This window comes from Alosa alosa, chromosome 12 (genome assembly GCF_017589495.1).
Source record: "Alosa alosa isolate M-15738 ecotype Scorff River chromosome 12, AALO_Geno_1.1, whole genome shotgun sequence".
In the NCBI taxonomy this organism is placed as follows: Eukaryota; Metazoa; Chordata; class Actinopteri; order Clupeiformes; family Clupeidae; genus Alosa; species Alosa alosa.
Window position 1 is genome coordinate 27,004,948 of NC_063200.1, and position 22,528 is coordinate 27,027,475.

General features: G+C 42.4%; 2 protein-coding genes across 2 annotated transcripts in view; both read right to left on the reverse strand.

Moving 5' to 3' along the window:
* Positions 1 to 3,249: 3,249 nt before the first annotated feature.
* On the reverse strand, positions 3,250 to 20,311 carry zgc:92275 (cholesterol 7-desaturase nvd). Its single transcript, XM_048258214.1, is given in 10 exon segments — positions 3,250 to 4,070; positions 5,149 to 5,323; positions 7,504 to 7,680; positions 10,568 to 10,687; positions 12,181 to 12,306; positions 12,578 to 12,633; positions 12,636 to 12,755; positions 13,093 to 13,281; positions 18,952 to 19,522; positions 20,210 to 20,311. Coding segments are annotated over 8 exon segments (1,380 nt in total). The 5' UTR covers positions 19,382 to 19,522; positions 20,210 to 20,311; the 3' UTR covers positions 3,250 to 4,070; positions 5,149 to 5,161.
* A 1,895-nt stretch (positions 20,312 to 22,206) lies between these two features.
* The window catches only part of LOC125304188 (bile salt-activated lipase-like), an 8,197-nt gene continuing 7,875 nt past the window's right edge, over positions 22,207 to 22,528 (reverse strand). Inside the window, exon 11 of the mRNA XM_048258256.1 lies at positions 22,207 to 22,528. This exon is cut by the window's right edge and continues 2 nt beyond it. Coding sequence (XP_048114213.1) covers positions 22,350 to 22,528 — 179 coding nt within the window. The 3' untranslated portion in view covers positions 22,207 to 22,349.

Consider the following 22,528-nt stretch of genomic DNA (forward strand, 5'->3'; position numbering starts at 1 on the left):
CGTCATCTGTCAGCCTAATTGCTGAGTCCACTGGTTCGGCGTCTTCTGTCAAGACATGGCCTTCTAGAAGTAGGCTGGCCGTGACTAAGCGCTGCAGCGATTTCGAGCTCATGTCTGGGTGTCCCAGTTTGCCCACTGAAAGAGGACACTCCGGGCCAGCTTCTTGCCGCATGCTTCCCTGATCAAAGGTGTCCTCTTTTGGCCGGCTATCCAGGTCAGGCAGACTTCTTCTGGAGGACAACCACGGTGCTTGCAGTCCGCAGTGTGATTGCCTATCAGGTGGTGGGGGGTGACCTGTTAGACAGACCTCTGCAGCAGGTGACTCTCCCACTGAGACACAAGCAGTCTCCTTTTCCGACATACCGCTCTCCTGGTCACCTGTGTCAAGGTCACTGCCGTTTCTCATTTCCTGTGTCCGATTAAAACTCCACCACCACGGCAAAAAAAAAGTTCTCACCTTCTCAGGAGATTTCCGCCGAACTGCTGGCCCTCCCGCGTGGAAATATTCCGGACACTTTGCACCAGCACTTCGGCGAAGCGCATGCTTTAATTAAAACGTGTCCCAAACTTAATGAAGCAGGCGAGCTGGCGGGGGTGCCGGCACTCTCTCTGGCTTATCAGCCGTAAGGAGGGGCCTCGCTCATTAAAAGCCTCCTCCTGGCCCTCCGCTACTCACAGTGATAAGGTGTGATAAGCCCTTAGGCCCGCCACTGAGAAGAGCTGGCAGCTCCCACTAACAACATTATCATCATACTGGCACTTGCAACCAACAACAGCAGTTATGGCAGTGGTTGTTAGAAACAGCATAGTATGTGAGCCTTTATGTGAGTATGTGAGCCTTTCTAACACACATACGGCCTTGTTAAAATGGTTAGCAGCATGCAGCATTTCTGGCAGTTAGACAGAAATGTACATAGGAACTTTTATTCATAAATGATCCTAATACAGATATAATATTAAATACAGAATACATTGTGAGGAGATTGTTTTAATGATAGCATTAGTATGTTATGTCTAGGCTTTTACAAAAATAATCTGCAATAATAATAGGCTTTCAGAGAAATGTTTTAAATATTGCTATGAGGGCGGCATAAATGATGTAGACTTGTGTTGAACATGCTCTTCCCGTTGCACCATCAAGCTTAATTAGCCACTACATAGTGGCTGCTGTTAAAGAGAATTTGAGCAGTCGTGTTTTGTCCTCTGGTTGCTTCGGTAGAGACACATGCATACATATACATTGGAAATGCACTTTACAGAAATGCAGTTACAGCTTAAAGCCTTAGATCATTGATTTGTACAGCATCACCCAGTCTTCACATGAACAAAGTTTTTCACAGATTTAATTAGATGAAAATCAAACAGACAGTCAAAAGCACAAAAATCAAGAAACAGCCTCAGTGACTTAAACTTCTTATCAGTCAAGCTGCATTTGTACTGTTTTTCCCATCAACTATTAGTCTTTCAAACATCTCTAAATCACTCACTGGCGTTTCTGAGTAACATTGCAGCTAAGAAGCCAATATGACTGGAAACTTCATAGAAATAAAACAATGGCACCCTTACAACTTATTTTTGTGGCTGAAAGGTGAAGGACAAACTTTGGAAATTACTGTAACGTGACAATGTGTGGGACACAGAACTATTTAGCAAGATACAACAATGTTATAAGCTTTTGACAAACGTCATGGCTATCTCCTCTATATAGGCCTGATCAGCAGGTTGGCCCATCCTATGTAAAACTCATTTTCACAATGACTCAAGTCATTTCAAAGACACCTGTACAATTATGATGACAGAGCACCATTTTTTAAAAATCTCAAAACAGTAAATGGTCATCTATATCTCTTCCAACCAGTGTTCATCCAGAAATAAAAGTGCAGTTCAAGGATTGCTATGAATGCTGAGCAGGCAAAGAGATTTCCACCCCTCTTCCCTCCTTTCTTCAACCCACTTGATTATATTCATTGGCATGAAGCCTGTGCAGCGAAGTGAGTTATGTTAGCCCATTAGCCCAGCCTGCTCCAAATGCTGGGGATTTGGATGCAGCCAGCGTGTAGGCTGAAGACAAATGACAGGTGATCCAGGTCTTAGAAGAAGCTACATTAGATTTGGAGGCCTTAGTTGTCTCAGAAAATACAGAAGAATTAATACTCAAGAGATAGGAAGTGTTATGCAAAGCTCTGTCATTTTTCACTACTATAACTTCAACCGAAAGCAGATTTGCATTATGAATTGATTCATTGTTTTATAAGTAACATTAACTTATTGAACTTATTTCAGTAGCTGACAAGAATTCCGTGGGAGTTCCGACTAAGCAAAGACAAAAGCATTACCTGGTCATCATTAGTGCATCTTTTTGCCATCTTTTTTCCAACAAGATGACCTCTTAGTTTATAGTAGTATTTCTTTCAACATATGGGGGTTAAATTTACATCCTCCAAATTTGTTGTTGCTATAATTTCATTATGCATACTAACTCTTATTACATGTAATGATTGAAAGCCAGTATATTCATATTGTCAAAGATTAATATTCTTGTATATGAAAGATGTGCCTACTTACTATATGTCTTATGTCAAACAACAATACATATATTTTATCCATGTAATGCATATCTAAATCTAATTTATATATACCTAAATCTATCTGAATCTAAGATGGTGCAAAAAATATGAAATTCAATTCAGGTGCCCACTCCAGCGCTGGACTAGCCCTGCGCTATCAGGTTTCTGTGTGGCTAATGCAATCCGCTATCAGCCGCCCTGCTAACTCTAGATAAGTGCCATGCCATACCCCCCAGGGGCTGGACAGCAAACACGTCTGACTTTGCAGGACAAACACGCCTGGTGTGGTTAAAGAATGCTGGCTTATGGGGCACTCGGGGAGTGGGGGGCAGTCTGCTGGGCATGGCCCAGGACTGAGTGACGTCGTGTTTTAAGGCTTATCTGTGCCCATTTCGTGCCAGCGCCCCTCACAGATCTGTGCTGAGGTGTGGCCGTCAGGGGACCGGGATGGAACAGAGTCCATCGTCGTGGGTCACTGAGCGTGATGACAGCAGTGCAGTGAACACGCTCAGATCAAAGCGCACGCATGTTGTTTTCCTCTTCGGCTCGAACAAAATCAAACAAATAAACAAGACATGCATAGCTGACATGACCTATGATCCTGTAGCTACAGCAAAAGCATTGACAGTAACATCGTACACATACAAATTCATCGTCAAACCACTTCTCTCTCTCTCTCTCTCTCTCTCTCTCTCTCTCTCTCTCTCTCTCTCACACACACACACTTTTTGCTGAAACAGCTTGTGAGGTCAGTGTCAGTTTTGTGCAATGAGTCCTTCAGGCTTGCAAGAAGGTTGAGGTAATCTTGGCATTCGGATATCTTCTGCTGGCTTTGAAGCTGTTCGATTTTCTCAGGCAGATTCATGACATCTGTTTCTTTGGGATGGCTTTCGAGATTGAACATGTAGCATGGTGCTTGAAGGGAGCCTGACTTTGATGCGTCCTTGTATTAAACAGGCCAAGATGCTATCGCAGTCCACGGATTCTTAGGCCTCTCAGGCACTTTAACAAGGACTATTAGGTTCTCAAAGTATCCTTAACCCCCTCTCCTAATCCCCACCATGAGGAAAGCTTGCACTTGGTATCAAATATGGGAGATGCCTGATACTAGGAGTGCAACGGTTTGAAATATAATAATTGCACAACTTCATGATTTTGCAATTCAATGCAGTATGCAATCACAACTGGGTGCTTTTACTCTGGTATGCAACATTCTAAAATTAAATTTTTTGGTTACATTCTTATGTTTAAGATGGGAAACTCAATTGTATAATTCATTTTAGATCACCTAATTTGAGCATTTTGTCATTGGCACATTGTTACACTCCTAGTGAACACCCTTTCCTACCTCATCTACCCTTAGAGATATCTGATCGTCCTCTTCACAAGTAATTTTTGTTCACCCTCAGTCATCAAAAGTCTTTTTTTTTTTTTTAAAAATGCATCCAAACAGCATCTGGATCCAGTGGGATGCAGAGTCCACTGGAAGGCTCCATCACACACCTATGGAAGCAGTGGGGAGAAACAGTAACTTTACTTTGGAGACGTGTCTCAGTGGTGGAGCTTGGGTTTGCAATTAAGCTTTAATTACGGCAGCTAAGAATATGAGTGTGTTGGCTTTATTACTCTTGACTCTTTGTAATCCCCAACGCACCTATTCACACGATCCACGGATAATTAGCCATTAGCTTTAATGGGCTCGGTGTTAGGTGAGATGGAATCAATGTAGGTTTAGAAACTGTGCTGATAAAAACGGGGATTTCACTCATTTTCATTCTCACAGTCGGTCCCCTTTCATTGCAGTTCATTTAGCCTTCTTTAGGATGTCATTCATCTTGTTCTCTCTGCTCTCCACCTTCTGTCAGAATTGTATTTGTCTTGGCCACTGGCTCTGTCTCTCTCTGTGGGAGTGTAGACACAGTATGGGTAGTGCAATTGACTGTCTTCCACAAGGTTTTATGAGAAACTGAATTTCTAAGGCCTGTAGTTCATATGGAAATTGAATAAGCACTTTCTCCCACACAGTGTGCTTGAGGGGCCTCCATTCAAAATCTCCTGTCTCTCAAGGCAAAGCACCTAAACTTTTACTGATCTACTTCAGTCTGAGCTCAATGCAAATCAAACCAGCTAATAGGCTAACTGAAATAACACCCATGCCAATGTGATGATGTGGGGCTATTTTAATTCCAAAGGCCAAGGTAACTTTATCAGGATGCACAGTATTCTGGATCCATGAAATAACTGGCCTTTAAAAATAAAAATCTGCCTGTCTCTATGAGAATTTAACATAGGGGTGGGAATACTTATGACCCCTGTATTTTAAGGAAGAACATGTATTTATTTATGATACATTATTAATTCACTAAGAAAATTGGTGTCCTTAAAGGTTAGATATTTCCTCATTTGTCACTTAAGGCATTAAGATCAATTTCCAAAAGATGATTTTATATTCCTCTTTTCAGTCAACTTTAGCATGGTGCCAATACTTTTGGCCATCACTGTATCTACACGTGGATGAATGGACAGACAGTCAGAGAGACAGATAGATTAGATAGATAGATAGATAGATCGACATAAATACCTCCAGAGCATGTTCAGAAGTCCATTGTGTCGTGCTGGTAGCGTAGTCGGGGGCTGTTGTCACTGTAGAACTGACTGAACCAGCGACGGTGCTTCTGAATGGCTGAGTCCTCCTTCACCAGCATGGGCTTGGAGATGTACGTCTTATTGTTCCAGATCATCACGTCTCGTTCAAACTGCCAGACACAGCACAATGGATGAGTTTCAAAGGACATTTTACCCCGTGGCGACCCCCATTCACCTCCCGTACATTCATGCTTTAATTCAGCTATTATTTTCTTTCACACAAAAAGGTGCTGCTTTCATGGAATGCTATCTCAAGGAAAACCTATAACCTCAATTCCCAAAGAACAAAACCTGCTAGCGTTCACAGCTTACAATTCCAAGTGGGTGATTCAGGCTCGGTTTGTGCCGGCACGGCAACTTGTTTCTCAAGAGGCCGATTGCGCATGTGGCCCGATGAGGCGTCGAATAATGGATGTTCTGACCGGAGAGGGTTTCTTGTCAAAACAAAATTCGATTTCTGCCCAAGACCTCTGGGGATCTCTTAAAACAGCGTGCGACTGTGGATTCCCTTCAGCATCCCTCTTCAACTATCATTGTCTGCACTGCAGTCTGCATGTACCTTTGAATGTGTGTACTCTGTAGAGCCTCCTTTGACACTTTATAAATGAGGTGGTGTCATAGCACCAGGCTCCTCATTTGGTGAGGGCGGTGTGCGCGTGTCAGATATGGATGACCTGGACTGTGGCATTCTGTAGGCATTGTGAGCCTTTGTGTGAGTTATCATGTGAGTGTATGTATGTTCGGTTTGTGTGTGCAATTGTCTGTATGTGTGTGTGTTTTTATCTCTCTCTCTCTCTCTCTATACTGTATATCAGGGGTCTCAAACACCCGGCCCGCGACGTATGTCAAAATAATAATGTAATCCGGCCCTTGAGACTTTTTAATTGCGACAAACAACGATACTGATTAAAATAGACGATAGTTCCAAGTACGGTGACAAATCTCATTTGTAGCCTACTCTGCTCCACTATGTGCTAGACATCCAGAGCTTCATTCAAACCCAAAATCGCTGTGCAAAGTTTTCAGGAAATACTTGTAGCGAGAAACACAAAGACGTGCATTTGTAATGACACGGAAGCGATGCAGGCCATAGTGTTGCATAAATTGAAGCAGAAATTAAGCAGAAATAGGCCTACACCAAATGTTGAAAAACGTTTACGTGTGATGAAGTCTTAGGTAGGCTATGTTATTCACCTATTTTAAATCTGAAGGAGAATATCCTTTTGGAGATTATGATCGATCGTCTATTGAATGGAGGTGCGTCTGCGTGTATACGACGGTGTCCACTAAGCATACCATGCTTATTTCGACCCTCTGCCCAACATAGCTTGGAGGTTGCAGTGGTAATCGTGATGATAGTGTCCGTAATGGACGTGGTACAGACAGCAGGGCTAGTAGAAATAGGGCTCTAAACTACAAAGTCACCCGCAATATGATGCGAACTTCTGGGTACTCAGATTACCCGCGATAGGAACTGATTTGACCAGAATACTTTATTGTAGGCTGTAGTTTAGAAACCATATACATCTTAGGTGTTGGTAAACATCGAAGGTGTTTTCCTGTTAATTTGTTATGTGGGTAATATGAAAAAAGGAAAGTAAACCTGCTCAAATATGTTCATCCAGTATTTACTGAAAGGTGCATAATTTGAGGTGCTTGCCATCCAGTGGCAAATTAGATGGGTAAATGTACCCCCTTCATTAACTTTTGTTTTACTCAAAGATTTTTACATTTACAGTAGGACTTTATCTCTGACCACTTTCAAGCCATGGCCTTGTGAAATTTTGATTTAAAAATCCAATGGTGTTGCTTTCTTAACCCTGACGCCTATAGTTTGCCAGGTTTAAAAAAGTTATGAAAGGAAAATATTTTTATTTGGTTTGAAACACACACATACCTGTTTTTATGCTTTTCATTAGTTTTATAATTTGTATTAATATTTATTTTATCATTATTTTATTTATAAGCTAAGGTTGCTAGCACAGGTGTCTAAAACTAGATAAAAACACTTGCACTTTCTGTTTGAAGTTTTGTGTGGTATTTGAAAAAAAGAACATTGCATTTTCAGAAAAAGCCGGCCCTCCAATCAGATGACGTTGGCAGAATTGGCCCCCAGCTCATTTGAGTTTGAGACCCCTGCTGTATATATATATATACATATATATATCTTTCTCTCTCCCTCATGTGTTTGTGTGTGTGTTTCTCTCAGTATGTGTGTGTGTGTGTGTGTGTGTGTGTGTGTGTGTGTGTGTGTGTGTGTGTGTGCATGTGTACTGTATGTGTGCCTTACCTGTATGCACTCAGCTCGTAGGATGAATTTGGGGACCAGAGGGGGGATGCTGCTCTGGTAGAAGATGGTGTGGGACACACACTGGAGGAGCGGCTCCACGGGGGTCACGCAGTGCATGATGACCCCGTGGCCCAGGAAACTGTGGTCAAAGAGCAGGAACACAATGCCTGGGCCCACCTGAAAGTACACACACACACATACATGTACATACACACACACACACACACACACACACACACACACACACACACATACACAACTCACACACACAGGCATGAACACACACACACACACACAGACACACACACACACACACACACACACACAACACACACACGCACATACACACACACACACACAAACAAATAAGAAATGCTTGAGCTAAAAAATTGAGCATATGTGGTGATGAAGACCATAGTGCCTTTAGGCAACATTTGTTCACACAGAATGAAAGTAACTGAGCATGACTATTCTAAAAAACAGTACAGGAGTAAAACAAAGAGTGCAGCACTACTTTTAGACATTTAAACACTGAGTAAAATACACGCTGACCAAAGCATGAGACTTGTGTTCCTCAGTTGACACATTTTCTGTTATGTTCTCTCTAAGCACAGCCATTTGGATGTCCACTTACAGTAAAGTCACAACACTAAAATAGCAATGTAACCTGCTCTCTTGTTAGCCTCCTCAGCTGGGAAGTAATATGCCAGTAAGTTGGCGATGCCCATCTCAGAATACCAGAGGGAAAGGCTGGCATCACCATAGAGAGGAAAGCTAGTATTAGAAGGGGCCCTGATCGCAATGTCTAAGCACAAAAGCGGTAAAGCCAGCAAAGGCACAATATATGGGACAGGGCTGGTACCGCTCAGCTGATGGATGCGAATGCTGGGCTGCCGTTTGCCCATAAACAGTTCATTTAGGACAGGACTATAAAGAATTGTTTATGGTTGGTACATGGTAGTACTGTAGATCTGGTCTTGGCAAACATGGCTGCTGTAAAGGCAGACAAGTAAGAGACAAGCAAAGGTGGCACAGATGAGAAGTTATGGATGTGGAGCCCACTCAGATGGGTTGTTTTGTACCAGAACAGGCAAAGAAGCCCAGTGAGTGATTTTTTAAGAATGTTATTTTTATTCAGATCAGGTGATGATGACCACAGTGGCACAGTAAAGTAGACGAGTTACTCATAATACTTCTAAACTGGACAAACATATATGATCAGACTGTCGAAATGACAAGGTCAAATTGGCCTCCATCATATGGTATATGTGACAGTACTGACAGCACTAAGCTGATGGATGGAAACATTTGGCTGAGGTGTGCCCCCATGAGTCAGGAGAGCTGTCAGGAGGCTCTTAAAATACTGTTGATGGCTATTAAACAGTGTCGGGGTTTAGTTTTGGCAGTAGATTTGTAGACTTGCTTTAAGATGCTGTTAGCTGCTGTTGCTGCAGCAAGACACAGCTCCCAAATCCTGAACCAAGAATCCAGGCTTAAATCAGAGGCAGACAGGTGGAACTAGGGAGGGTAGTGTGTGTATGTGTGTGTGTGTGTGTGTGTGTGTGTGTGTGTGTGTGTGTGGGGGTGACAACACTGCCATCCCTCTAGCTCTAAACTGAGTAGTCAGCTGTCAGTGGGCTGGAAAAGTATGAGTATAAAATGGTTGGCACAGCAGGGTGTATAGTTGATGACTGGGTTCAAAAGTAGAACCCTATAAGAGGAACCAATGAACTTCAGCCATAGTTATACACATATACGTGTATAAATGGTACACATATACGTGTATAAATACACATTATAGTCTGACTTATTGTCTGATTCTACTTATATGTTTCCTTAAAGGAAAACGCCGACTTTATGAGACTTTAGCTTATTCACCATATTCCCCTGAACAAAATAATTCCAATTTTTCCTATTTACATGCTGTGATTTGTATAGTTACAACATGTACAAATAACAATGTCAAATGAGACAGAGTCATTTTGTAAGCGTATACTTGGTACTACAGTATGTTCACATTCAGGCGAAGCACTGCTACTTAGGCAGAGTGATTTGCAGCCAGTACCTGAAAAGCTCAGGTGTTACTTCCTCAAACCCCAAGGAGCAGAGCTTTGCCTGAATGAAATGAATGAAAACTCTGGGGAATATGGTGAATAAGCTAAAGTCCCCAAAAGTTGGTGTGTTCCTTTAACAGAGAACATTTGAACTTCTGGGTTAGGATAGATTGTATTCCGTGTTAAATTCTGATGCTTAGACGTCGTTATAAGGATAATTCCAACTGGATTTGGCCTTTAGGACAGGATAGTATTTATCCTGTGTTTACTGTAATTCAGTGTAGAGACGAGATGGCCTTATGGTACTGGTGGTGCTGGACCTCACACTTTGTTACCTCAGATTAACTTCACAGCCAATATGTGCAATAAATAGGATTAAAATATACAATATTTTCCCATGATAGACTATATTAATGTATGGATAATTCCAGGTAATAAATCAGAGTTAGAATTTGCAATCAATGAATAAATATCTAATTTACAAAAACGAATCACAGCTCATTACAGCAGAGCAACTGCACCGGCAGAAGAAACTGCAGCAGCCCTCAGTGACTGTCAGCAATCTGGGATATCCACAAGAAGCAGCTCACTGTCTCCCCCTGGCTTTTACATGCATTATGGCTGCACATCAAATATCCAACTACTTCAACTTTTAAAGGTTTTTTATATTTATTTCAGAAAGTTATATCAGTTATATAAGTGGCACGAGTCCAGTGACACGAAATGTGAAGTACAGAAGTAAAGTGCATTGAGGTGGAAATAAGTGTGGACACAAAATAAATAAAAACAATGCACCTGGCCAGAAATAAATGTGTGTATGCTGGTGCATGGGTGTCTGTGTGTATGTGTGTGTGAGTGTGAGTGTGTGTGTGTGTGTGTGTGTGTGTGTGTGTGTGTTTGTGTGTGTGTATGTGCGCGTATGTATGGTGTGAATGTGTGTACAGGCTATGAGTGTACAGAGGCCTTGGGGATATCCATATTGTTGTTTTTGTTTGTTGTCTTTGTTTTACCTGTCTCGCCACCACATCCAGGTCGAGCAGGGGCCAGCGGCGGCCGAACACGGTCAGTGCATGCTTCACCAGCATCTGGGAGCAGTGCTTGTTGGGCTCCGGCTCGGGCTTCCACTCCACCTGAGAGAGACACAAACCAAACCGCCACTCTTCTGTAATGCACCATACTGCTCTGTGTTGTACGGCACCATACTGCTCTCTGCTGTACTACTGCACCATACTGCTCTCTGTAATGCACCATACTGGTCTCTGTAATGCACCATACTGCTCTCTGCTGTACTACTGCACAATACTGCTCTCTGTAATGCACCATACTGCTCTCTGTAATGCACCATACTGCTCTCTGCTGTACTACTGCACCATACTGCTCTCTGCTGTACTACTGCATCATACTGCTCTCTGCTGTACTACTGCACAATACTGCTCTCTGTAATGCACCATACTGCTCTCTGTAATGCACCATACTGCTCTCTGCTGTACTACTGCACCATACTGCTCTCTGTAATGCACCATACTGCTCTCTGTAATGCACCACACTGCTCTCTGTAATGCACCATACTGCCTCTGTAATGCACCATACTGTTTCTCTGCTGTACTACTGCACCATACTGTGTTCTGCTGTACTACTGCACCATACTGTTTCTGCTGTACTACTGCACCATACTGCTCTCTGCTGTTACTGCACCATACTGTCTCTGCTGTAATTACTGCACCATACTACTGCTCTCTGCTGTACTATGCTCTCTGCACTATACTGCCTCTGCTGTACTACTGCTGTACTACTGCTCTCTGCTGTACTACTGCACCATACTGCTCTCTGCTGTACTACTGCACTGTACTGCTCTCTGCTGTACTACTGCACCATACTGCTCTCTGCTGTTAATGCACCATACTGCTCTCTGCTGTACTACTGCATCATACTGCTCTCAGCTGTACTACTGCACCATACTGCTCTCTGCTGTACTACTGCACTATACTGCTCTCTGCTGTAATGCGCCATACTGCTCTCTCCTGTACTACTGCACCATACTGCTCTCTGCTGTACTACTGTACCATACTGCTCTCTGCTGTACTACTGCATCATCCTGCTCTCTGTAATGCACCATACTGCTCTCTGCTGTACTACTGCACCACACTGCTCTACCTTATTACGTTTTTGCCGAGTGCTCACTCCCCTGATAAAGAGCTAAGGGCTAAAGCAACACATTTCTTCTTCACAGTTCTTTTACCTTAAAATAATGGCTCCATGGTCATTTTGATGATATGCAGACTTATAATAGGTAGAATTGCATCTCTGTTCATGCCAATGTGCACCCAGAATGCCTGGTATGGTATTCTACAGTGTACTGTACATGTAACTTTGTGGTTCTGACTTGGAATGTGACCCTTTCATCTGTTCCTGGTGAACTGGGTACCTCCTTAATGCTAAATAGATACCAAGTATGTTGAAAATTGATGAAAGGGGGAATTCTTACATTGTGATACTCTATGGGCTATAGTCTCTTCTCAGAACTGCATGCCACTAAAGCAATGCAACTGAAAACAAAGTCTAAATATGATGAATACATCACACAGATCAGAGCGAACATGTCTCTCCCACACCGCTCCCTCACCTTCCAGTCATGTCGTACAAACTCCCAGGTCTTGCTATTGGTGTAGCGCAGGTCCACCCCGCTCACAATGCCAGGCGTGTGCAGGTGTGCCAGGTGGGCGATGTCCGCAGCGTTCTCTGGGATCTCCTGCAGTGGACACAAACCAAGACTCGCAATGATTATCAATGAATTTTCTCAGTTCCTCATTATTCCATTGTGTCGTGTCAATTCTCTTTCTTTTAGGATTTGTTGTATCTGTCCGAGGGCCATGTGTGATTTTGAATACTTGGTTTGAAGCTATGAGCTATACCACTGACACGCACACTCATATTCACATGCGCGCGCACACACACACACACACACACACACACACACACACACACACACACACACACACACACACACACACACATCCTACCTCTATGTGTGCGTTGATGAAGTGCTCGGTGCGTCCGCGGTAGACCCATTCGCCCGGGTGATCTCCCTCTGTTCCGGCACTCTCCAGCCAGGCTCATCCCCATCACAGTGGAACCACACCAGGATCTGCCCATTAATCTCACAGCTGGGCCAGCAGCGCACCTTAGCAAACTCTGGCACTGAGGACAGCACAGGGCACCACACACCCACATAAATTAGCACACAGATATCGTCATTAGCAGGGTTTTAATGAGGGGTTGAATGCATAATGTAGGCACAACGTGTAGTGAATTAATCGCGATATTTTTGTAAACTTGGATGAGTAGAACTTTAAAAGGAATATAAATAGATATCTATATAAAATAGACACAAATGGGTGATACGATTGCTGACATTGATATGGTACTTTCTCACATAAACACACTGACATAGACATCTGCACAACAAGTTATCTGCTTCATATTATCATACAGCAGGATTTGTTTTACAGAAATGAGAAGAAGCGTTAGTGCTCACCTTTCTCAGCGTACGGGATCCTCACACACTTCCCATCCTCACCCCGAAACTGCCACCCATGGAAGGGGCACTCGATGCATCCGCCCACCACACGCCCTCCCACTGCCAAGTTGGCACCCAGGTGCGGGCAGTAGGCGTCCACCACATACGCCTTCCCATCTAGACCCCGGAACACAGCAACCTGCTCTCCTGTGAGACAGACGGTGAGGAGGCAAAGTACATTTCTCATTAATATGCCATTGCTCCACATTCAACTACATGTAACAACACATTTTCTGCAAGTATGACAATAATAAAGTCTGTAGGGCCCTTTCTAATGACTCATAACATAAATTACATTACATAACATAACATACATTTCCTGAAGAAGGCCCAGTGGGGGTGAAACCACATTTTCTTTGTGAGAAAGTCTGATATGCTGCAATAAAGGCATTTTAAATAGACACTTGACTCGACGTGTGCTTGGAGTCAGCCCAGAGGCATCTCCTTTTTGCATTCCTGTTTGTCTTAATGCAATCTATGCAGTATCTCTATTCACCTGCGAGTGGCAGCACCGGCACTCATTAAAGACACTAATTTAAAGCGACAAACCACCTACTTGCACACTTCAAATACTATATAGTGCAGATATTGGGACAATACTAACCATCGAAAAGTGGACACAACGCTCTCAGTGTACTCTAGCAGTGTACTGATGGAAGTATGCGGTTTGAGACACAGCCAAAGTGTCCAATTCCTCGCAGTTCAGTTGCCCAAAGCACTCCTGAAGTACACTTTAGGTACATGAACGAGCTTGATGTCATAAAACACAGGTGGGCAACAGAACCTCTAAACTGCCCCTCTAATATATAATACTTCAGGGTTGCAAGTGCAGGAGTGCAGATGAGGACACTCAGATTGAATTGCTTCTCCTATCCACATAAATAAAATCCAAATAAAAAAATCTTTTAAAGATTTTAGAGTCACATAGATTTTAAAGAGACATACTCCCATTATGGTAGCCTACAAGTTGTCCTACAAATTTAAATAATTGTGGCAACAATGAAAAACTTCATATGCAATTCGATTGCATTGCCTGGCTTGAGGCAATCACAGCATGTGGTACATGGGACACTCTGGAAGCCACAGTGAGTGGAGTGCTACACTCAAACTAAATTCAAGTCTGATGGTAAACATAGGCAATTTGTTAAGCAAATCTGTTGGGAGTTAGTTTGGCGAGCCTGTGTCTCACCACTGCATGTGTGTGTGTGTGTATGTGTGTGTTCATCGATGCATGTCTTTGTGTGGGCACATAATGTTTGTGCATGTCCTCCCGATGCAAAGCCGTGCCCAGCGGACATTGAACAGACGAGCAGTAGGGAGACGTGCGGTGTGCATGCACTCCGGGTGGGAGATCGAGGTGGATCAAAGTTTGTGCTGGCCACTGGCAGCGTCGTGAGCTCGGCAGGCCTCAGCTTACACCCAGATTAGGGCTCAGATTAGCAGGAACCGTGGCCTGGGCTCACCAACATTTGCAGAAACAAGCAAGCAAGCAAGATTGCCCTCCAATTAAAACAGAAAAAAACAAATAAATTAGCAAGGATGCAACAACACATGAGAGTAGGGCTACAGTAGGCCTATAAAACCCCTCTGTATAACACTGGCACTATAAATAGGACAAGCACAGGACATGGGCACATAAATGTGAATGGAACACAATCGTTACTCCCTCAGATCCAATTCCATACTTGACTTCTGTCATTAGACCATTAGGCCTTTCATGCTCTTGCTGGTTTAATGTGGCACTTGGTCAAGGGGATGAAGAGTGGGTTCTCGTGCACACAAAGATGATCAATAGGAATCCACTGGGCTTTGTCATCTTCAGGGAAAGCTGAGTCCCTTGGGCTCGAGTTTGATTTGGATGAGGCAAATCTGGGACAGACACTTATATCAGGCAATGAAGCATAGACAGAGAAAGGAGACAGGGAGAAGGAGGAGGGGGGGGGGTAACAGAAATGAATGAGGATGAAGCAGACAAGTCTGGCCATCATTGCTGCATTATATGCAGCCCCAATAAACATGATGAAATCATCAAATCACACGCTACAGGGGCACCTAACTATAAGAAGGGCTGGATCTGAACACAGGTGATATAAACTGCTCACTACAACCTGGCTCACAACCTACTAGGAAATAAATACTCATTGCTGAGAACAGCAGGTGCTGAATTTTGGCCCCTCTTCCTCTGTGTGTGTGTGGGTGTCCTTTCCCTTCCTCTACCTCTGCTTTTGGGTACCTCCTCTCCCTCTATCCTTTTATCATCTACTTTATTCTATCTCTTTCCCACTTCCAAACTTCTTAATATTGTCCTTTTCCACTTCACCTACTCCCGCTCTTCTCTTCTTCTCTCCTACCTACTCAAACTCTGGTGAACAAAACAGCCCTTATTTTCCCCCGTTTGTGAATCTCATCAAAGCACCCCTGAAATAAACAATGCCAGTGCATTATTACCATGATAATTACCTCGGAGTTGTTGTTGCATTGTAGCGGCAGGCATGGCTAATTTGTGCTTCCATGATAACAACAGTGGGAGTGCTCAGTTTTTTTGCACAGAGAAAGCTGTGGTCCTATTACCGACACAGACGAATCCCTGATGGGCATGAAATATGAGAAAACGTGTGGGCGAAATGTGAACACTGCGAGCGATGCCAAACAGCTAGAGCTTACATCGGCCAATTGTATAGAAAGTGACTCTTGTTATGAAGTCTCACATCTGACCGAGAGTAACCTTTGTGAAACTAAGGCTGCACAGGACAGAAGCCTTAATCTGTGACAACAAGCCTGTAAACTGGGCAAGAGTTTGGCTAACAGGCAGGCTTGACAGTCTGAATGGAAGGTATAGAGGCTGACAGCTTGAATGGAAGTGTGACAGCTTGAATGGAAGGTATAGAGGCTGACAGTTTGAATGGAACTGTCTATTACCATTACATATAATATGAAAGGACTCGGAAGAAAACATGCAATCTGTAAAGACATGGTCAAAAACTGGGTGACTGAAGGCAATTTATCAATCAAGAAATTATACCCAGACATTCAGGTAAATTCAAACATCAATGTACGAACTGCGCAAAATTTCATCACCCTGATTGATAGTTTGGATATTCATCATCAAAATGCAAAAGCACAAGGGTTTGAATGATGAAATAATACACAATATATTTACTATATATCATAACATGTAACACTTTATTTTATAGAACTCATATTTACTGTTGTTATCAGTGTACATCACATAATTTGCCATATTTTATTCAGAACATTGACCCTACCCTAATCACAACTCATGAAACACAACACCTGTTACCAGTAATGTATTTCGCTTTGAAAGTGTTCTAACACAAATTAACTCCTCTATCCACAAGGAGACTGAGTCTTGGATACCAAAAAGAATTGTTTCCAAGAAACCATCACCTAGTCACCCCCTTCCCCAAACAACAATCACGTTTTGTTTGACACTTCCACTAGTGAGGCAACAGGATTTGCAAGGTGATCGTATGCATTGTGGCAACTTGGCCACAGACAGCCACAGTGAAGGCGAACAATGGACATGGAATGAAGCGCACCAACAAAAAGCTAATTATTCCAACAAGAACCAAGTGGAGTGAATGAGAAAGTTCTGGTTTTGTCATCACTCATGTGCATGTTGAAGACAGCTCATAATGACTATGCACATTTTCTCTTTCCACACTCTTTGACATGCACAGAAACCTTACATCTCTATGTTTGTTACTGTGTATAGTGTGTTGGAATGTGAAATAGAGAACACTGTTGAATGAACATTATTAACAAAACAAAATAGATTTTGAAAGCACTAACATGTAAAAAAGGGAACAGTGATTCAGTCATCAGTCAATAGAAATCCTGACAAAAAGTTTTGCAACTGACCAATCTGTTGACCACAGCCAAATCTGACTACTGTGTCATTCTGGTCAACCACCTCTGCCTTTCTCATCTCTCAGTAAGATTCACATGGTTTCTAAGACACAACCCTAACTTTCTAGAAATCATAATGTCTGATGTGTTATGAATCATTTCAGGGCGTATATCACTATCCTCCTCCTTTCCTAGAACAACTGACTGTTCTTTCCAATAAACTAAAATATATATTTTTTAAAAATGGCCAGTGACTCAGCTACCATACACAGTTACACACATCAAATCCCAGAAAAAAATCCTTGCAAATCTGTTTATCAACTCAACTTGCCTATATGCATACACTCTAAGCTCCTGTTACCAGCCCTGGATGAGTTGGCTAGATGAGTAAGCTATCGTTTGACCTGGTAACGTTAAAGATGGGGAACTTGTTGAGAGTGGCAAGGATGAATGTGACAACTCAGAAAGTTGAAGGCATGAACATCTACATTTAGTTGCGCTATTTCTGCTGTTGGGAAGATAATCATCTTGTTATTTGGTAACTTAATTGTAGCTTCACTAATCTTGGTATAGGTCTGTTAAACATGTTTTGTTAAATACAACATTAGGTTTTTTGTATTGACTGGTGCAGCAAAAGTACCGGTAGTCTTCTAACAATACAGTACTAAAAAACTACTGTGGGTTGTGACATTGGAAAGCTAATCATTGGCAAGTACACAGCTCTAACATAGTGGCAACTGTACTTGATAAACTCAAGGAATAGTTCAGACCTTGGGTAGCTGACCCTCAGACCTGTATGCGTATCGTGTATGAAGGAGCATCAGATGAGGGATGGGGCTGACATAGGAGTTTCACAGGCCATCAGGCCACAACCCACATGATGTGAGACAAGTTGGTGTGTATTCATGATGTATCATAGATTCATCTTTATCATTATCAAGTCTTGTGACAGTATGGATGCATGAGTTAAGTTACTCTGTTACCCTATCAGCAGAACCAATGTGCAGGTGAGCGAGGAAGAAAACTCACTGTTGTGATTGACAGCAATGACTGTACTCCGATAGAGGAACCTTAGTCCTTAGTACACCCAAGTAAACCTATTGATTTGAACTAGCATGTGCAATAGACTGTAATGCCCAAGGCTGTAGCCATGGAGTCAGTATTGGAAGGGAAATCAGTTCCTGCTATTCTGTACAAATGAATGAACACATGGGATAATATGCTTATTTGTTGTCTTTTTAACAATAATGTCTATTGTTTTTCCAATTAAATGTGTCATTCTATCGTAGAATGTATTCTATTTAATCGAAGTTAAGTCCAGTTTGTAGTTGCATTTTGAGCCTTTTGAACATTACCAACCAATGCAATACAATGCATACATATGTGTGGTTTACCAAGCAGACGTACAGAAAGGAAAATATGCTCACATAGAAACAGGCTCACTTTATTTTGTCTCATATTTCAAACCTTTTTTTCTGTGAGTTATTAGAGGCATTCAAATATTTCAGGAGATGGAGCAACATCTACACCTGTGTGGCAGGTGCAGTTTCATAGGCCTAGTTTGAGGATAACCATGATGGAATAGAATATGAAACATTTCTTGTATCACTGTGGCAAGAAAGCCCGCTGCTGGCTAACTGCGGTTGGTTTGCGAGTCAGCAGAATAAAAGTAGCTAGTATTCGTTATTGTGCTGACCTGGTTACAAAACATGCTATTTTTATCCTGGGTGTACTTGTACGCACCAAACGCTTCAGCTGAGGGAGGCAGTCGCACAACACAGCGGGATGCGATCGTCTTAACACACTCATCATTTTCGGCCATGCTTTTACTATGAATAACATCAATGAATCACTGTCTCACTGAATGTCTGCAGGATAATGCTTATTTGTAGCACATATATTACACTAGGATGTCTAACATATCTGTACTAGAGCTAAAAGACTTACCGAGCACAGTCACGTTTTTGACATCCCCTCTCTCTAGCATGTGAGAATCCAGCACTCTGTACCATCCGTTTGGATAAACGGGTGGCAGCTCTCCGGTCTTTCGCCGCCGTCTCACCTCATTAGCGGCTTGAGCACGGGAGCGCCCGTCCTCAGCGATATAGCCCACCTCATCGGGGGTTCGCAGGAGCTCCAGAGGAGCGAATAGTAGCCTGTACAGCCATCCCAATGTGAGGAGTAAGACTCCTGCCAGGATGCACGTTGCGGCTCTTGCTGGCGCGCCCGCTAGTCCTGTCCTCCGCCACAATTCAGGGTAGCTGACTCCGAGGATAGTGTCAGATGGATCTTGGACATGCATCACGAGGGCGGCCGTGATGCTAATCACGACCACCGCGGCCACCTTACCAAGCAGCGTGTTACTGGGGTTCTCCATGGCGGGATAATCAGTGCGCGTGTCTGTGTTTATGTGCTCAGGGCAACCTCCAATGTCCTCCGTTCCCTCCGTTCATAGAGTGTGTCACCCTGTGTTATGCTGTCACCAGCAGCGGGCCACCGAAGACCACAGCAACTTCCACTAGAGGAAAAATCTCAGTTTCAATAAAGATTGTAAATAAATAACTTTAAGATGTATTATAACATAGAGATGTAGCATAACGCATTACATGTAAGCTAAAAATGATTAGTAGCCCAACATTATTATTATTATACAGAGAAGTCGACACTCTTTTGCATTTCTATCTAAATTTTAGGAAATGGTGCGGAAATGACAAATACAATACATTTGACTACAATCAGCGTCCCATAGATAACACCTTGGATTATGTGTTACTGGCACATCTTTCACCCATGGATATCAACTGAATATTATATGTAAAAAAAATTGAAGAGCGGATTCGGAGGGTGGATCTTCTTCAAAACTTTCATGGTGTGACCCCAGAGGCCATCGTCATATGCTTTAAACTCGTTTAAATGGATGTGACTACAATGGAACTTCACAAGGCTGTTGTGAACCTGTGCCAAATGTCAATATTACGCATACAAGATAGCTCCGGACTGAACTCAAGATGCATCGTGCCAATGAAGGTAATTACAGTTTCCTATATAGATTCACTGACCAAGTCGCACATAACCCCAGGTAGACTACATGGATTAACGAGTAAAGCTCTTATGTAAAGGAATGGCATCACTAACACACTGGATTCTAGACAGAAAATTGCACGAGAAATATATCAAAATCTAGTCAATAAGAAGACGACCTTACGTTTCCCAGACCAGTGACCTTCCTGATCGCGTCTTTGGCAGTCCCTCGACGGTCGCGTGTATTCGAAGGGGATGCTCGGGTATGTGCGCCAAGGCATGTGGTGTTACGTGTGGAGAGTGAATCGGTAGGTTAACAGCCAGCATTTGAAGTAATGATCGCCACGCCCCACTCAGGTGAGAGGTCGAAGGGAGGGCATATCGTGCCTCCACAAAGACAGAGAGCCCTATTCAGAGATATGCAAACCGCTGCTGGCATTTGCTTTCTACTGTAGGCCTACCTGACCATAAACTGAATTAAAGCTACTTAATATTTCTATTGAATTGGCTTGGCTATAAAGTCTGACACATTTTTAGTCAGGCTTTATAAAGACCATCTATACTTTCTTAGTTAGAACATTAACATTTTGTATTGAAATTATGCCTAATGTACCATACACGTTTTTGCCAACAGTAAACAAAGTGGGAAGAAATAAATATAGATTTAGATACGGAAAGGATGCTTCCACGCAAATTAGTCATAGTTTTGCCTTTTGTGCTCATTACTATGGCTCAAACTTCGTGAATGACGATAAAGAATTAAACATTTATGTCATAAGTTTAGGAAATGGTGCAGTACCAATGGCATCCTCACCACTCTCCTCCTGCATTGCAGGCATTTATTGCACTCCAGTGGAGTTTTGGCGTATTGCAGCTGCTACAAAAGGTGGCTCAGTGACAGTAATACACCTCATCACATTGGTGGATCAGGAGCCAAGAGAGGTTAGCATGTTTAGACAAACAGTCTATTCATGTTTAAAAATACATTAATAAAGTAGATGTAGTTGTAGGTGTAGTAGTAATGTAGATGCTGTTATAGTTGCAATGGTGGAATGCAAGTAATGTGGAACAAAGGAGAAACCACATCTTCTCATATGATCGTCAACCTTACAACATCCTGGTATTAACAGAAACATAATCTCTTTGTGCTTGAGAATTGTTTCCATGAAATGAGATTAATTACAATAATTGTGTATGTATTCATCTAAATTCCATCTGGGTTCAATCAGCTGCAGTGCCCAAGTTAAATTAGTGATTTCCAGTCCTTGAATTCTCTTAGGCTGGCATTGGTATTGCCAATGAATACTGTGGGGAAAATGCAGCAATTCGGTGGATTTCTGCAGATGGCAGAACAGAAAGATAGAATATAAACTTTACTATGACTGCATAAAACTACTTTAGTCAAAGAGAACAGGGAGGTTATTTTAGAAGAGTGAGTATAGGCACATATGGTGGGTAAAATCAGTCCCTGCCATTCTATTATTATATGTACAGATTTACAAACACATGAGGTGATATGTTTATTTGTTTTCTTTTAAATAATAATGTCCAATAAAGCTTTTTTTTCTGTGTGCTATTACATCTTGTGCTATTGAGTTGAACAAATTACAATCATTACCATAATCATATGATCATAAATCTGAGCATTGGTATTGAAAATAAGTCCAAATATTGTGGTCAAAGTAGAAAATGTTCAAAATCGTGGTTGTGCAACATCTGCATGTGCTTTCTGGGTTTGCCTTTGTGTGGCTATATTACCATGGTTCCATGTGATCATGCACTCATCAAACATGTGAAACCAACAGTTAGGACAGTCAAAGTGTAGTCAGAGGGAGCTGACTGGGCACTTCAGCAGTGTTTTGAAAACACTGACTGGAGTGTTCGCAACTCAGGCATGAGACATCGCATTCAGATCAAGTGATGCTCAAGCCTATAGCTCATCCAGGGCTAACCACATATACTCAGGAGTAAAATGCAGACTACTTGCCCACTTAGCTTTCAATTTCTTAAACCTGAGAGTACATACTGCCATAATAATTACAGACTTACCCAACCATAGAGACATATCAGAAGACTTCCTCTTCACTTTTATTTAAATATCCACTGTGTGCAGGTGCATTTTACTCCTGAGTACATCTTGGAGTTTTGGGCAACAGCAAAAGAAGCTCAACTACCAATAAAAATGTTTGAAGTGTTTTTATTGCATTCATTTGTTTCATTGTCTTCAATCGAGTAATGAAAAATAGCTGATATGATTTTGAGTAAAACTTTAATTAAAGCTAGACCATTTAACTGGCATGGACTGTATATGATTCTAGGCAATTCTACTCAGAAATGGTGGGCAAGGCACTGAAAGTATTGGTCCAGTAGTTGACGAAGCGCAGCCTCAGCTTCTGCTTGACAGAGTTTCTGCCCATCCTGTGGTTGATCTCCACATATTGGTGGGTCTGATTGTTAAAAGGAGGCCAGTTGACGGGAACATCAGACTCACCTTTGTTAGGGT